This window comes from Amblyraja radiata, chromosome 11 (genome assembly GCF_010909765.2).
Source record: "Amblyraja radiata isolate CabotCenter1 chromosome 11, sAmbRad1.1.pri, whole genome shotgun sequence".
NCBI classification, from domain to species: domain Eukaryota; kingdom Metazoa; phylum Chordata; class Chondrichthyes; order Rajiformes; family Rajidae; genus Amblyraja; species Amblyraja radiata.
In genome coordinates, this window is record NC_045966.1 from 9,183,019 (window position 1) to 9,200,824 (window position 17,806).

Here is a 17,806-nt window from a genome sequence, read left to right on the forward strand (position 1 = left end):
GCTACAAAATGGGATGAAAGCTTGCAATCCCTAGTATTCCCTCTCCCCATCCAACCTCACCCTTTTCGTTTGCACGCACATTCATATACACATACCTCTGATGACGATGAAACAGCTACATTTTGGTGGGGCAAAAATATTGTCCTGGGCAGCTTGGTACTAACACTGACCAATTGATCACAACTATCCTCTCTTGATCTAGTTTTGTCTGCAGCAAATGGAGGGTTTTCCTTTCGATTCCCATTCAGTTTCTCCTAAATTTCTTAATGGTATCAAGCTGTCCATGTTTGGACCAAATAGAACATTCAATGACAGGTGATATGGATGATTTTTGCAATATAGTTAGTATAGAATGCAGTATAGTTAGTATAGAATTGAATGGATAGGTGGTTTTACCTAAATGTATTCGTAGATTGGTTAGGGTGATATAGTTTATTCCTTCATATGTTATCTCATCAGCTGATAGGAATTGACCTGAAGCGTGAATTTGATTCTGCCTCCACTCCACCTGACCTAACTCAGCATTTCTAATCTTTTCTGTTTTGAATATGTGAAGGATCGATATTAACATAAACTGAGTTGATTTCATCAATTGATTTTTTTTCCATTCAGATTTTGGAGTGAATAATCTGTGGAAAATTAAATAGTTCAGTTAACCAAGGAAAATTTGCTATCTGTTCTGAGTCGATGGTTTCACCAGACTTAATGGTTTCAGTTATTGTAGCTCAAAGGATCAAAACACTAAATCCCCTGATCACTCTTGGTTCTTCACACACAGCTAAACACTGTAGGGAGTTGAAACATCATTTGCAGGCAAAAAAATGGCCTTTAAAAAAAGTGACTGACATTACATGAGATATGGTGCTCATAAGATGTGTTGTCATGGTGACCCTACAGGCTCATACCTGCACCTTCAACGTTAAATACATTCCTTCAGCTGATGCCAGTTCTCATTTATTGTAGCTTTTTTCTTTCAGTTCTTAGATCAGTTTTTTAGCAATTATTGAACTGTACAATTGACCAGTCTTATTTTGTCACATTTGTATCTTCAGTAATTCAACCTAATGATTAAGGTAATGGGCGACCACAATGAGCAGCTATCCAGCAGTTTTATCTTGACTTTTTTAACAAGCCAAATTTCAGCCAAAAAGCTTTTGAAACTGGCCTCATGTTTTAACTTTATTTTCAGTCTATGGAATATTTTTTGGATGTGCTCTAAAGTAATTTGTACCATGTAAAGAAGGGCTTGTTTTGTTTTGTTTAGAGTTACAGTGTGAAACAGGCCCTTCGGCCCACCGAGTTAGCACTGACCAGCGATCCCCTCACATTAACACTATCCTACTTACACTAGGGGCAATTTACATTTATACAAAACCAATTAATCTAGAAATCTTCGGAATGTGGGAGGAAACCGAAGATCTCGGAGAAAACCCACGCGATCATGGGGAGTACGTACAAACTACGTACAGACAACACCCATAGCCAAGATCGAACCCGGGTCTCTGGCATTGTTAGCGCTGTAAGGCAGCAACTCTACCACTGCGCCACCGTGCCACCCTAAATCTTTTCTTAATCTTTATTGGAATTTACCATTTATAATTTATATAATTTTAAATGACTTTTCTATCTAATCTCACTCTTATCACCAGTACCCTATGGTCCATATTCTACTGACATCTGTTTGGTGATTGTCAGACCATCACCTGAATCATTCAGCTACATTTTGCAGCCTTTAACACTCACTTTAGACAAAAATAGTTTTAAATTTAACTATGTCCAATCAATATAATGTATTGTCTCTCTTGCAAATATGCATTTTCTTGTTTGCCACCCATGCCATTTGACCAGCATTTCTTAGGCATAATGAAGAAAAATTAGCACCCGTTTTATTTTTTTAATCATGCCTTCTGAAATTCAATTTCCAACTACATTTTAGAGCACCTTCACGCAACTGTGATGGTTAAAAAAAAATCACTTACACAAGCTTACACAAATCATACACAAATAGATAGGAATGGTTTAGAGGGATATGAGCCAATGCGGCAGGTGGTGCTCGGGGCATTTTAGTCGGCATGGGTAAGTTGGGCTGAAGATTCAGATTCAGATTCAGATTCAACTTTAATTGTCATTGTCAGTGTACAGTACAGAGACAACGAAATGCAGTTAGCAACTCCCTGGAAGAGCGACACAGAATATGAGCAATAAATACATCTATTTACATGCATACAGTCATAGTGTTTTCCTGGTGGGAGGAGTGTCCGGGGGGGGGGGTGAATGGCAATCACCGAGGTACATTGTTGAGTAGTGTGACAGCCGCAGGGAAGAAGCTGTTCCTGGACCTGCTGGTCCGGCAACGGAGAGACCTGTAGCGCCTCCCGGATGGTAGGAGGGTAAACAGTCTATGGTTGGGGTGAGAGCAGTCCTTGGCGATGCTGAGCGCCCTTCGCAGACAACGCTTGCTTTGGACAGACTCAATGGAGGGGAGTGAGCAACCGGTGATGCGTTGGGCAATTTTCACCACCCTCTGCAGTGCTTTCCGGTTGGAGACAGAGCAGTTGTCATACCATACTGTGATACAGTTGGTAAGGATGCTCTCGATGGTGCCGCAGTAGAAGTTCACCAGAATCTGGGGAGACAGATGGACCTTCTTCAGTCTCCTCAGTCTTGTTCAGTTACATTTTTGGTTATTAGGTTGTGTCATGTGTGGGGGGAAGGGTGAAACAGGGCTTTCTGTCTCTCCCTTCGGGGGAATGCGACTTTCTTGTCGTATCCCCCTTCTCTTCCCCCGTCTGAGCTGAGGCCTAATGGCGGAGCTGACAGCCTCCAACCTGCAACCGACCTCGAGGATCCGGAGGTAGAGCCAGCCAGGACTTACCAACGCGAGGCTGGATGTCTTCGAGCTGCGGCGGCATTCGGGCAGCGGTACGACTCGGCGCTCCGGTGAGGGCGGCCCGGTGCGGGGCTGAGACGCTCCCATGGGGGCGGCCCGGCTCCCGGCTGGAAGGCGCTCCCGTGTGGGCGGCCCGTTGCGGGGTTGGAAGGCGCTCCCGTGTTGGCGGCCCAGCTCCCGGCTGGAAGGCGCTCCCGTGTGGGCGGCCCGGCTCCCAGCTGGAAGGCGCTCCCGTGTGGGCGGCCCGGTGCGGGGCTGGAATGCGCTCCCGTGTGGGCGGCCCGGCTCCCGGCTGGAAGGCGCTCCCGTGGGGGCGGCCCGGTGCGGGGCTGAGGCGCTCCCGTGAGGGCGGCCTGGCTCGGGGCTGGAATGGCGCTCCCGTGAGGGCGGCCCGACGTGGGGCGGAGAAGGTACTCCGGCGGCTGAGGTGGTGTTCTGGCAGCGGCGACCTGGATCCGGGGCTCGGCCGCGGGCCAGTGGACGACATCGTCGGGAGCTCGCAGGTCACAGGTTGATGCCTGTTTTCCGGAGCTCCCGTGGCAACAGCTGCGGCCGCTGGACTGGAGGGCGGCAGCTTCGACCACCCCCGGGCCGCGGAGCTTGAACCGCGGGACTGACTTACCATCGCCCGGTGGGGTATCGCCTCAGCGCAGAGGGAGAAGAGGAGGGAAGAGACAGCAACCCTAAGACTTTTGCCTCCATCACAGTGAGGAGGTGCTTGGTGGACTCACTGTGGTGGATGTTAATTTGTGTTTATTGTGTGTTGTTTATTATTACATGTATGGCTGCAGGCAACGATATTTCGTTCAGACCGAAAGATCTGAATGACAAATAAAGGATTCAATTCAATTCAATTCAAAGAGACGCTGGTGAGCCTTCTTGACCAGAGTTGAGGTATTGTGGGTCCAAGAGAGGTCATCGGAGATGTTGACCCCCAGGAACCTGAAGCTGGAAACACGTTCCACCTCCGTCCCGTTAATGTGGATGGGGGTGTGCGTGCCGCCCCTAGACTTCCTGAAGTCTACAATGAGCTCCTTGGTCTTCTTGGAATTAAGGGCCAGGTTGTTGTCAGCGCACCATGCTGCTAGGAGCTGGACCTCCTCCCTATAGGCAGACTCATCGTTGTTGCTGATGAGGCCAATCACCGTTGTATCATCTGCATACTTGATGATGGTGTTAGTACCATGAATAGGTGTGCAGTCGTAGGTGAAGAGGGAGTAGAGGAGGGGGCTCAGCACACAGCCCTGTGGAACGCCGGTGTTCAGGGTGAGGGTTGAAGAGGTGTGCTTTCTAACCTAACAGACTGGGGTCTGTTGGTTAGAAAGTCCAGTATCCAGTTGCAGAGGGAGGGGCATCGGGTCGATGCCCAGGTCACCGAGTTTAGTGATCAGTTTAGAGGGTATAATGGTGTTGAATGCTGAGCTGTAATCGATGAACAGCATTCTTACGTAAGTGTCTCTGTTGTCGAGGTGGGAGAGGGCGGAGTGAAGTGCCGTTGAGATGGCATCCCCCGTACTCCTGTTCTTGCGGTAGGCAAACTGATAGGGATCCAATGTGGGGGGTAGGCAGCCTTTGAGGTGTGCCAGGACCAGCCTCTCGAAGCACTTGGTGATGATGGGAGTAAGTGCAACTGGGCGGAAGCCGTCGAGGCTTGCCGCAGTGGAGTGTTTTGGCACCGGCACGATGGAGGTGGTTTTAAGGCACGTGGGCACAACTGCTTGGGCAAGTGACAGGTTGAAGATGTCAGTCCAGACGTCTGTCAGCTGCGCCTGTTTCTATGCCAAATGGCTCTAAATCATGACAGTCTGTTATTTTAATTCCAATTTGAATAATATATGAATCTCCTATTGCAATAATAGTCAAAAGAATTACAAAACTACTCTTTATAAAAATGTAAACAACGTTTAAACAAAACTAGAATTTTCTCACTTTGAACCAAACATTGTTTCTATATTACTACAGCCATAGCCAACAAATGAAGTAAAATATTATCCTGTGTTACCATGTGAACAAATTTTACTGGTTTCTAGATTGGATGATCTCAAGTTTTAGATGCTGCTATTTCATTTTCTTGCGGTTAATCATGTAACTAGGGCAATAAAACGACCGGAAAGAAAAATGCGATCTGCACTTCTGTCTTATCTTTTCCAGACACATGTCATTATTTCGAATTTTTGTACTTGCAACACTCTGCACCGTAGCATGGAATGGTGACATGTCTGCGGTTTGAAGTTTCCTGTGCTGTCTGACCAGAACCTTTTTCTTCAAGTAAAGATGCAATATTGGCAAATTGAAAGCAATCTTTTAAGAAATAATGTCAATCTTACTTCTTGTGTGACTGAGGACTTCACCTCTACATTTGTGCTAACGTTAGAATTATTTTTGTTCCATCTCCAAAATCCACCACTAACTATGACGAGTAGAAAGCACATTATAGTTCTACCTTTTCTTAGTTTTTCTGAAAGTTGTCCACCATCCTGACGTGGAAACAAATTGTGTTCCTTTTTCATCTCTGAGTGTAAAGTTCTGAACTAGCAAGGTGTCATAAATGCATGGACAAATAAATAGAGATGGGTTATACTTATAAATGTTCATCTTAGAACACAGAAACGTACAGCACAGGAACAGGCCCTTTGGCCAACAATGTCTGTGCCCAACATGACGCCAAGCTAAACTAATCTCAGCCACCTGCACATGATCCATACCCCTCCATTTCCTGCATATCGACACATCTATCTTAAAACCTCTCAAGCACTACTGTTGTATCTGCCTGCACCACCACCCTTGGCAGCACATTCCAGGCACCCATCACCTTCTGTAGGGGACAAAAAACTTGCCCTCCACATCTCCTTTAAACTTTGCCCCTTTCACCGTTAAAACTATGCCCTCTAGTCTTTGACATTTCCATCCTAGGGGGAAAAGGTTATGTCTGTCTACCCTATCTACATCTCTCATAATTTTATATACAACTATCAGGTCTCCCCCCCCCCCCACAAATTACCTCTGCACCCTTCTCCAAAGCCTCCACATCCTTTCTGTGATGGGGCAACCAGAACTGTATGCAATGCTCCAAATGCAGCTTAACTAACGTTCTATAAAGCTGCTTAAAAAAAGAGACAAAGTGCTGGAGTAACTCAGCGAGTCAGGCAACATCTCTGGAGAATTTGGATGCACGTGGCATTTCGTTTGCAGAGAAACCTCAGAGCATTTTTGGTACATTAACATCTGCACTTCCTGTTCCTCTAAAGTTGCATCGAGACCCTTATAATGTCCTGACCAATGAAGGTGAGCATGACATCTTGTCAGTGAAGTTCCATATTCTCTAAATTCACAAAATTGTTCCCTCAATCAAATATGTTAATTTAAACATTTTCTTTAACGGGTGATACCCATATGTAATACATTTCTGTTTTAGATTGGGATACTAAGAATCAATTATGACCTCATGTTAAAATACATCACGTTAGACCAATAAACTGGCAATTTTTAGTAGATCAATTAAATGACATATTACTCAACTGAATAATCAAGCAGCTTTTACTTATTACAGAAAATGATGGGTGTTTTGATGTTGTTTGATTCATAACTCAACGCCTTAATGGTTTATTTTGTGGTCCAGTCTGAGTAAAAATTAAATCATGAACATTCAGTCTTTCAAGCCTTTATTTTCCTGCAATCTAATGTGATCCACTGGATTTATTATTAAATATATTGTGTGGTAAATATCCACACTATTCCCATCTTGGTTACCTTCACGATTTAGATCCTTCTCTGAAAGTCAGGTTTTACTAGACAATTTAATAATTACTTATGTATTTTGTAATCCAATGCAGAGGAAGAAGGAGGAAATCCTTCCCCCTTGCCTCCTAACCTGCCAACTTAAAAATAGCATTGGTTGAGACCTGAACACTAACCCTTTGGCCTTTTCTCCAGCCAATATTAGATTCTTCCACAATGTTTTAATGCATGATTTCGCCAGGGCCAAGAGAGTTAAGAGTTTTAATTTTCATACTGAGACGGAACAGTGAAATTCTTTCTTGCAGCAGCACAACAGATTTGTAAACACAGTATTCAATAGATAACATAAAAAACAAATAAAATAAGTTCAATAAATATAAAACCCAAGGTAGTGCAAAGCAAAACAAATCCCTATGTCCCAAGGTCCCAAGACAACCAAGGCAGTTCGTAATTCAGAATTTAGTTGGAGTTTGTAGTGTTCAATGGTGGTAGTTGAGAAGAAGCTATCCCTGAACATGGAGGTCACAGTTTACAGAGTTCTATACCACCTTTCTGATGGCAGGGGTGAAATGTCCAGGGTAGTGTTGATCCTTGATGGTGAAGGCAAGAATGAGCCGTTTTGAGGCAAGCCACCTACAGCGCCACCACCCTTCAATGGGGGGAGATCAGTATCCTTGATGGACCAGGCAGTGTTACATATTACAATATCTCCTTCATTCACATGTGTGCTCTACTGTACACATGTAGAAGTTGAAGAGAGTATTTGCCAACATACTGAATCTAGATAATAGATAAATGTGAGGTAAAAACATGGGGGCAGATTATTATCTCAATGGGGTTAGGTTAGGTAAGGGGGAGGTGCAGCGAGACCTGGGTGTCCTTGTACACCGGTCACTGAAAGTTGGCGTGCAGGTACAGCAGGCAATGAAGAAAGCTAATGGAATGTTAGCCTTCATATCAAGAGGATTTCAGTATAGGAGTAGAGAAGTTCTTCTGCAGTTGTATAGGACTCTGGTAAGACCACATCTGGAGTATTGTGTACAGTTTTGGTCTCCTAATTTGAGAAAGGACATCCTTGTGATTGAGGCAGTGCAGCGTAGTTTCACGAGACTGATCCCTGGGATGGCGGGACTGTCATATGAGGAAACATTGAAAAGACTAGGCTTGTATTCACTGGAGTTTAGAAGGATGAGGGGGATCTTATAGAAACAGATAAAATTATAAAAGGACTGGACAAGCTAGATGCAGGAAAAAAATTCCCAATGTTGGGCGAGTCCAGAACCAGGGGCCACAGACTTAGAATAAAGGGGAGGCCATTTAAGACTGAGGTGAGAAAAAACGATTTCACCCAGAGAGTTGTGTATTGTGGAATTCCCTGCCACAGTGGAGGCCAAATCACTGGATGGATTTAAGAGAGAGTTAGATAGAGCTCTAGGGGCTAGTGGAATCAAGGGATATGGGGAGAAGGCAGGCATAATCGCAATGAATGGCAGTGCTGGCTCGAAGGGCCGAATGGCCTCCTCCTGCACCTATTTTCTATGTTTCTATGTTTCCCCAATCTTCTAAAGAGGTAGAGGTGTTGATGAACTGGGTTCAGGAAAGATCTTCAGAGATATGCATGCCCAGGAACTTGAAGTTGTTGACTTTCTCCCCCACCGACTTGTTGATGAAGTCAGGTTTGTGGCTCCTCAGTCATCCTCTTCCAAAGTCAAAAGGCATCTCCTTGGTTTTACTAATCATGAGAGCAAAGTTGTTGTTCTGGCACCATTCAATCAGACAATTGATCTCCCTCCTGTACTCTAACTCATCATTATACATAATTTGTCCAATAACAGTGGTCTCGTTGAATTTAAAGATGGAGTTAGAACTGTGTCTGGCTGCATACTCATCACTATAAGAGAGAGTAGAGCTGGGGACTGAGCACATCGCCTTGAAGTGCACCTGAGGTGATGGTTATCGAGGAGGAAGTGTTGTTGCCAATGTGAACTATTGATGAGGAAGCCAAGGATCTAGTTGCAAAAGGATGGGTGAAGTCCCAGTTCCCTGAGGGTAGCAGGTTTGCAGGGGATGATGGTGTTGATCTCTGAGCTGTAAGAGCCTGTCCCACATACGTGTCCTTGGCACGCAAATTAAGCAACCTCGTATCGTGGTGTTGAGGCGCACGGGCATGGTGTGGCTGCGCGGGGCCAGTCCCACTGAGAAGTGCGGAGGGATATGTAGTTGTGCGCGACATCGCGCGGTGCTCCGAAATTTTTATAGCGAACTAAATCTTTGCGGCCAACGGCCTGTCGCGTAACTGACGGCCAAAGTGGGACAGGCCCAAGACCCTGGCGCGACACAATGTCTCACCCCCAACGGCAGCAGAAGCAGGCAAACGATCGCCGAGCTCGGCCTGAGGCTCATGGCCGTTGCGGTCCGAATCCGCCCCCACTTCTGCTGCCAGAGCGGGGCCAAGAAAATTGAAGATAGACACAAAATGCTGGAGTAACTCAGCTGGACCGGCAACATCTCTAGAGAGAAGCAATGGGTGATGTTTCGGGTCAAGACCCTTCTTTTCAGATGAAGAAGGGTCTCGACCCGAAATATCACCCATTGCTTCTCTCCAGAGATGCTGCCGGTCCCGCTGAGTTCCTCCATCATTTTGTGTCCATCTTCAAATGACGTCACACGCTCCAGACGGCTGTGCGGGCGTATGAAATTGCACGGGACTTAGCGTGCCAAGGACAAGTAAGTGGGACGGGCTGTACAGCCTGACGTGTGTTTTTATTGTCCAAGTGGTTCAGTGCAGAGTGGAGAGCCAGCGAGATCACATTCCCTGTTGATCTAATTTGGAGATAGGCAAATTGTAGTGGGTCCAGGTTATTGCTGAGGTAGGATTTGTTGTAAACCATAACCAACCTCTCAAAGAGCTTCATCAGCATGGGCGTTAGTGCCACTGGTTGGCAGTCATTGAGGCATGTCACCTTACTCTTCTTGGGTATTATTGATGTACTTTTAAAGCAGGTGGGAACTTCAGTAATGAGAGGTTGAAGATGTCTGCAAAAACTCCAGCCAATTGGTCTGCACAGGTTTTGAGCATGTGACCAGGTACGCCATCTGGTCCAGACGCTTTCGGGGGATTTACCCTCCTGAAGGATCTTCTCACGTTGGCTTTGGTGACGGGTGTGTTCTCGATATTGAAATGTGCATGGAACACATTGAGCTTGTCCAAGAATGATGCCTCGCTGCTGTTTGAGCTGCCATTTGATTTTGGAAGTGATGGCTTACAACCCCTGCCACAGCTGCTGAACATCTGTCTCATCCTCCACTTAACAGAGATAGTCCATTTAAGCCTCTTTGGTGGCCTTTCACTTGTCATATGAATCTGTGTCGCCAGACTTGAATACGTGAGATCTGGTCCTCATCGATTGAAGACATCCTGCTACATCCAAGACTTTTGGTTGGGGAACACTCGGATGGTTTTTGTGGGAACACACTACCACACATTTCCTTATGAAGTTGGTAACAACTGTGGCATATTTGTTCAGGTCAGTTGCTTAGTCCTTGAACATTGGCCAGTCTGCTGACTCTAAGTGATCCTGGAGTTGTTCCTCTGCCTCGCCAGACTAGCTCTGTGCAGTCCTCACCACTGGGTCTGCACTCCTATATGCAGGAAGAAAGAGCACTGCCAGGTGGTCGTATTTCCCAAAGTGGAAGGAAGTTGCAAGGAAAAGATTAAGATGCATATTGGTTGGCCAGGATCCATTCAAATGATTGATTCTGGAGGTAACATTGTCATCTTTGGGGATTTTGGAAGATGTTGGTTTGAGCATTGTAATTAATGGACTTGGAAGTAAGAGGTTAATTGGACCTAAGCTCAGCAAGGGGTGTTGTGCAGTGAGGTTATGAAAATTCAAATTTAAGACTATTATGGAGAAAAAGATGGAAATAGTGCTGTGAGGGTATTCAGTTTGTTGCAGAATTGGGGACGGTGCCTGCTTTCTTAAAAATATGCTTCCTTTCTTAACCTTGCTGTTCCTAATTTATATAAGCATATGGGTTCAACCTCTGTTTATAAATTTAAAAACAAATTGGTGAATGATTTGCAGATGCAGCTACAAAAATGGCTGTGATTTTCAGTTTGTCTCCTCATTGCTATTATTCATGAGTTGCTGATTCTATTTTAAGAAATTACATCATCTTGGTTGTGATGACAACTGTGCTCCCTCTTCAGGGGAATATCATATTCTCATTTTATGCTGTGCTGCAAATCTCGCTGATGCTTATAATCGGACCTGTTCATAACATGTTAGTGAACACTTGAAGGCAAATACTTAGGAACGCAGGGCCTGAAGGCTAAGTTATATTTTGCTGCTAGGGAAGTAAGGCAATGCTCTGTGGGCTAAATCGCTCTCTCTTTGCTCAAAGTGCATGGGAATGGGTGGAGTATACTTTCAGACAGGACTTCCTGAATTTTACAAATAATGAGAACCTAACATGTTTTGTTTCTACATAATAAAAAATGATAAGCAGGATTTTTTGGGTGTTGGCAGTGTTTACCAAAAAGAATTGCAATCTAGATTTCAGAATCCCAGTGAAACAATTTAGTATTGGCTTTCATAAGGCTAGGTTTACAATTACCTCTGATTTTCCAGTGACCATTTCAGACAGATTGCTTCAGAGAACAATATTGATGTTTGTACAAAAAACCTATTACAAGGCTAAATTATTTATACGGTGGTTATTTTCGAATGCTTCTAAAATAAAGTTTAAAATAGTCAGTATATTCTTAACTGAATAGTAAAGATAGCATTATCAATTCTACTTTTCTGTGCAATTGCCTTACATAAAGTTGTTTTTATTTCCTTTCATTGTGCAGACTTATACTTGTGTCACCAGAATATTAGGAGACCCAAATTTGTATATTTCTTCCAGATGTTTTCAGATTTCACAAATATATATCTTCATTGAGAAATGCGAACAAATATATTTATTCTTTTGTCCATTTGCTGGTTTCTGGATATCTTGTAATCGCTGGCACTCCCCAGCAGGAATACAGCACCTCGAACAAAATTCCATATGTACCACTGAAGTAAAGGAATAGCACTGGTAATAGCTTTAATATTTAGCTGTCCTTTGAAGGACCAAACTTCTGAAGCAATCACATTGGCAGAATTTATAAAATTCCACAGAATTTAATTATTTATGTTGTACTTGATACTGGTGTAAATATTAATTTTTTATGATACCTATAACAAAATTGTACCGTATTATTGTAATAATTAGAATGATTCTGTTGCAAATTAATTGCAGAGTTTTAAACTTGCCTTAATTCCTATTATTTATAGTATTCGTAAATTTGCGTTGCTCCTATCAAGACCAGGCTTCCTGATCATTTTTTCTTCCCTGCCAGACCCATGCATTTCTTCATTCCATAGCCCCCTCAATTCACCTAGACCCCAAATGGGTATTTTGAATGTATGAATTTTTTTGCAGCCAACTCATCCTGAAATGTTTCATGTTGCTTCCATTAGGCTAAATGTGCATATCGGGCCAAGGGCAGTTAATGTGCTGAGATCCTTGGCCTGCATTTATTCGCTGTGTTTGGCCTGGAAGGAAACTGGGGTGCAAATACACATCTCTGGGTTTCCTTTTTTTTAATTACACAAATACTTTTATTCAAAAAATAAAAATAAACATACAGAGCATTAACACAATCAAAGACTGCCTATGTTGACAATTTACTAACAAACGATCATCAAATTAATATAATGCCAATTTTATCAACAAAATACTCGACCCCCTGCGGCGACCAGTGTTCACGGAAGGCCTCCAAAGTTTCCATGGACACGGTGTGTTCCCTCTCCAGGAACATGCGGGCACGGACGTAGGCCCGGTACAGGGGCAGGCAATCAACCCTGGTGCGGCCGTCGACTACCCACTGCCTGGACCCGCAAATGGCCATCTTGGCCAGGCCCAGGAGCAGACGGACAGGGAGATCCCCCCCCCCCCTCCCTCCCGACCTTCCTCCTAACGGGTGCCCAAATATCGGGAGTGTGGGGCTAAAATGTAGCCAAAACTTCAGGAGCAGCCCCTTCAGATGGTCGAACAGGGCTGCAACCTCTCACACGGCATGTACAAATGAAACACGGGCTCTTCCTCTGGGTTTCCTTGGGAGTTGGTTAGTTGTCTAGTCAACTCGTTTCCTGGTGTTAGTTGAGCAATGGTAGATGGAAGATTGGCTAAGTTGCACCAGCCATCTCTTGGCTGTCCTTTTCCATTGGAGTCATGGACACTAGACTGAATTGGACCTTGGTGAGATTCCTGGATTTTTGTGTGATTTTTTTTGGATTTTACAGCGTAATGTTTCAGCAGCGTTGACATGGAGTGCCAGCCTACATTTGAATTAGGATTTCTAAAATTGAAGTGTCACCTTTCCATGTTCTCCAGAGATGCTGCTTGACCCGCAGTTCTGACATTTGTTCTAAGGGAACATACTAAAGGAACATTTTTCTTGCCTTGGTACAAATAAAATAGTGAGTAGATCTATGGCACCTTGGATTAGAAAACATTGTAAGATAATTAGGAGCAAGCCAAAATGCAGCTTATTAATGCATTAACTCAGATAGGTTCAAATAGTTACTCTTGACAATATTTGATATTTTCTGAAATCTGTGTTCTCTACCTTGGAAAAACCCGGTCAACAACCTATGCTTACCCAGGTGTCATTTTACAGTTTCATCTTACAGTTTATTGAAGAGTTAAATTGAAGTGCAAAATTTATGGTGTAACTGGTGAAATAATTGCAAATCGTGTATAAGATCAGGGAGCTTCTGTGTCCAAAAATATATATAGCTAAATGTTTGAAAACAAGTGAAATATTGGTCAAAATGAGCTTAATTTTCAGTTACAGTACTAGTTTTGGGCTGCAGTATAGCATACACAATCTGCCGGGTAAATACTCCAGAGGACTGTGTTTGCTGATGTTTGATTGGTGCGTTGAGGAAAGCAATGATGTAATCTCACTTGAGGGCAACTGACAGGAAATAAAATTTAGTGCCCATTATTGAGCTTTGAATATGGCAATTGAAACCAGACGATCAGAAATAAATTCTTTAATGGATATTTGCATAATGCTTTATGCATAACTTCGAAGCAGGTGTCTAATGTGCACATTCTCATTTCTCGGTAGAATCTCAGTGTTATAGAATTATGGGCCAAGAATCCTGATAAATACTTCACAGCTAATTCTGAAGCTAAGTAAAACTCCACAAATATAATGGCAAACATATAGAATATGTTTGTACAAAGTTATCAAGCCTGGGAAAGGGAGGAAAAATCCTCTTGGCAAAATCCATTGGAAGCAAATGTGTGTAATATTAATGTTTTTAAATACTAGGTAATGTTATTAAATATCTAATATGTGAATGTTTGACGAAAGGAAGAATGTGACTGTGCTACTGGAATATGATAAGTGCATTGCAGGATTTGATCTTTGTATTGATTGATCTATTTAGGCTCCACATTTTTACTGGTAGCTGTGAGTTTACAAGGATGTATTTGTCTGCATAAAGTCGAGACTATTTGCTTTCTGGAATCAAGATTTGCAGATTTTTGTTATAAAATACAGCACAGTGCTAAATGCTTTCTAACTGATTCTTATGATAGATTACAACAGGAAAAAAACTGCTGGGCAGACTTTAGCCACAGTAAATCATCCATTGTTAGGCAGTGTATTATTACAAATATATTTTTAAGAGGGGGTTTTAATTTCTTGTGCTTTTTGTTTATTAATTAGCAAGGTTGCTAATCTGATGTGGGCAGATTTTTTATTTCTGCGACTAATGCACAGTGTATATATTTCTGAATCTTGTATTTACATTGATTCAGATAACCATTGTGTCTGCAGCCTCAGATAGCTGAGCTGATTGATCTGCTGCAGTTTCCAATGAGGCTTCTCAGAGATGATGTCATTGCTGTAGCTGTTTTCTCCTCCCACCTTTTTTTTCCCTTACCCTGGTATTAGATATTTCATCTTGCTGTGGAGCATCCAATCAATAACTACTTTTCCTGAGGGACCTGCTGAGGAAACAAGCAAAGATAGTCAGTAGGAAATGGTTCTGTGTCATGTGATTGTATTCTAGCTGCAGCTCCTCAGAGTTTTATTTGCACTACGGAATGCAGAAGTTCTCGCTGGAAAACTGGGACTGGATTAATTGTGACATTTTGCTGCTGCACTGAAACACCGAGAAATACTATAGTAGCTTGCACATCCTCCAGTGGTGTTCTGCAGTATCTCTTGTACTGGGATATTCAGCTACCTCAACTGCAATGGGCTTTCGATTCCAGAAGTGACTTCCTCCTCGCCCTTCTCCAAAATCTCTGCTTTTCCCCTTTTTTCACCCCCCCCCTCCCTCTTTTACTTACGAAAGGAAACTTACTTTCACAATCCAGGAAATGGCTTTCCTTGTACGTTGCTATGCCAACTGTTTGCAGCCTTGGTCCTCCAAAGTAAGCACAATTGTTTGTTTACCAGTATGAATGTTAGCTTTTGCAAAGACGTTACTTTTTGAATATTGTGTCTTGTGCATGTTATGTGTGTGATACCTTTTTATTACCTGTGCGATTTGTAATTCGTGTCTGATTGAATAATAGAATGTCATAGCCGGCTTTGTGTTGGATTAATTACTAAAATCTAGTTAGCAAAGCTGAAGGAAGGCCAGCAGTGCTGACCCTGCCAGTTGTAAGCAGCTGTCCATTAGACATGTTTCCATTTCAGCCTGTATCCTTCCTGGTTCCTTTTAAGAGATCCACTAGTTAAAACTAGCAAAAGCTGGCTTGACTGGTGTAAAAAAACTCTTATTTGAAACGAGGCAATGACTAGCTAGCTTGCTTACCATTCTTACTGTTCCCAGATTTACTGCATCAGCTGCTGTAGAAAATTAAATTTTTGTTTGTTTTTAATTCTGCGGGTATGTGTTGCACATTTGGACTTTGTGACGGTTCTTGCAGCTTTGCAGCTGGTTTGTCTTTCTGGGTCAATATTTGCCCCTGATTTTTTTTAATCACGCCGGTTAAGTTTGCTCTATCTCGTGCATCAGTTCATGCCTTGAGCATAAATTTGTAACCTAAAAGGAGGCTGCCTGAACTTAACAGCCATGATTATTTTAGAAGGGATTTGATAAGATCCGTAGTCTTACCCACCAAAATGTTGTGATCAGTACTGTGATCTTACTTCTGCAGCGGAGTTGGTTGTATTTTTACAAACCTAATGCTTTTTGCACTCTCCATTCTAATTAGAGTTGTTTAAACATTGCTTTAAAAAAAAAATTGTGCTGTGTGTTACTTGTACCTTACATCTCTTTTTCTCTCTCTCTCTTATTTTAATTGGTGCTTGTGTCTAACAAATTTGTCGCTCTGTTTATCTGCTCAGCTTATTAGAAAGCTAAATTAGTTGAGTTTTAAATGTTGATGATACAGGTGAAGCTATCTTTGAATCTCGCGATGAGTGTATGCTCTGCAATTAATTGCAAGTAATGAATAACTGTGTAGTATTTGGGATTTGCAGCGGACAAATTGATGCACTTCTGTTTTTGCACATGTGCTTTGGCACAGTATCCAGAGAGTATATTGCAATGAAAGTCGATTGATCACGTGGCTGTAGTGAGCAGTGCAGAGATGTGAATAAATAGGGACCATCTCTCTTAGTAGCTCCCACCCTTGTTTTGGAACATAATAAATCTCTCGTCTTTGATTGTGATTTGTGTTACATTTGTGGCAAATTCGAAGTACATCAGAAAATAATTCTGTAGGGCAAAAAAAAAAAACAATCAATGAAAACAATTAAACTCTACATGAAACAAAGGCAAAATATAATGGAAACCATAAACAGGAAACAAAAGGAAATGCTGGAAATAGTCCACTATCTAATCGATACCTCGAGGAAAGAACAGTTGTATTAGTTGAGTAGAAAGCTGAATTAGTTGAGTTTTAAATGTTGATGATACAGGTGAAGCTATCTTTGAATCTCGTGAGTGTATGCTCCGCAATTAATTGCAAGTAATGAAAAATGAAAAAAGTGGTCAAGTCGACCACTTTTCATCAGATTTGATAATAAATTGCAAGCAGGTTTTCAGATGCAGAGAAGTAGTGGGAAGAGTTGGGGGGGAAAAAGTACAAAAAGAAAGGTGTATAGAAACATAGAAAATAGGTGCAGGAGTAGGCCATTCGGCCCTTCGAGCCTGCACCGCCATTCAATATGATCATGGCTGATCATCCAACTCAGTATCCTGTACCTGCCTTCTCTCCATACCCCCTGTATAAATGGGTGAAGTGCAGTGTGATTTAAAATAAAAAGGGATGCCAATGCAAAACGTAAGGAAATAGTAATGGAGCATAAAGAATGAGAAAATGGCCCCGGAGGTGCTTACGAGTGTTCCCATACTGGCATTTTCTAAAATTGTTGGAAGCCGATGTTAAGTCCTGAAAGCTGTGGTCTGCCCACCGGAAACATGAGATGTGTTTCTCAGGCATATGTTGAGCATCAATAAAAGAGTAAAGGAAGCTGAGCATTGAGCGGTCAGAATGGGAATAAGACGAAGATTACAATGCAAGAAACATAGAGAGCCTTGGGGAAGAGTGATCAAGTCCATGGAACAGTTATGCTACTGAGTTTTGTGCCATCAATTAATGCACAAATTGGAAGATAGAACACTTTTGTGTGATTTCACCTGACAGTTTAGTTTATTGTTAGTCACATGTACCGAGGTGCAGTGAAAAGCTTTTTGTTGCATGCTATCCAGTCAGTGAAAGACTAAATAATTACAACCAAGTGTCCACAGTGCACAGGTACAGAAGAAAGGGTTTCATGTTTGGTGCAAGATAAAATCCAATAAAGTCAAATTAAAGATAGTTTGAAGGTCTCCAATGAGGTAGGTGGGAGGACCACTGTCTCGTTGGTGAGAATACGGTTCAGTTGCATGCTAATGTCTGGGTAGAAATTATTCCTGAATCTGGAGGTATGTGTTTTCAAACTTCTGTACTTACCAGATGGGAGAGAGGAGAAGAGGGAGTGCCTTGCCGAGGCAGTGTGAAGTGTAGATGGAGTCAATGGAAGGGAGTTCGGTTTGCGTGATGGTCTGGGCTGCGTCCACAACTCTGCAATTTCTTGCGGTCTTGCATGGAGCCATTCCCAAACCA

General features: G+C 42.8%; 1 protein-coding gene across 13 annotated transcripts in view; it reads left to right on the top strand.

Annotated features, from left to right (window-relative positions):
- The window catches only part of rapgef6 (Rap guanine nucleotide exchange factor 6), a 262,348-nt gene that overhangs the window by 113,805 nt on the left and 130,737 nt on the right, over window positions 1-17,806 (top strand). The window contains exon 1 of one of the 13 annotated variants that reach the window (XM_033029282.1): window positions 14,551-15,118. The exons of 11 other annotated variants lie outside the window; for them this stretch is intronic. In XM_033029282.1, coding sequence (XP_032885173.1) covers window positions 15,065-15,118 — 54 coding nt within the window. In that variant the 5' untranslated portion in view covers window positions 14,551-15,064. Of the gene's footprint in view, window positions 1-14,550; window positions 15,119-17,806 lie in introns of those variants that run through there. One more of the 13 variants, XM_033029283.1, reaches the window with a different exon arrangement.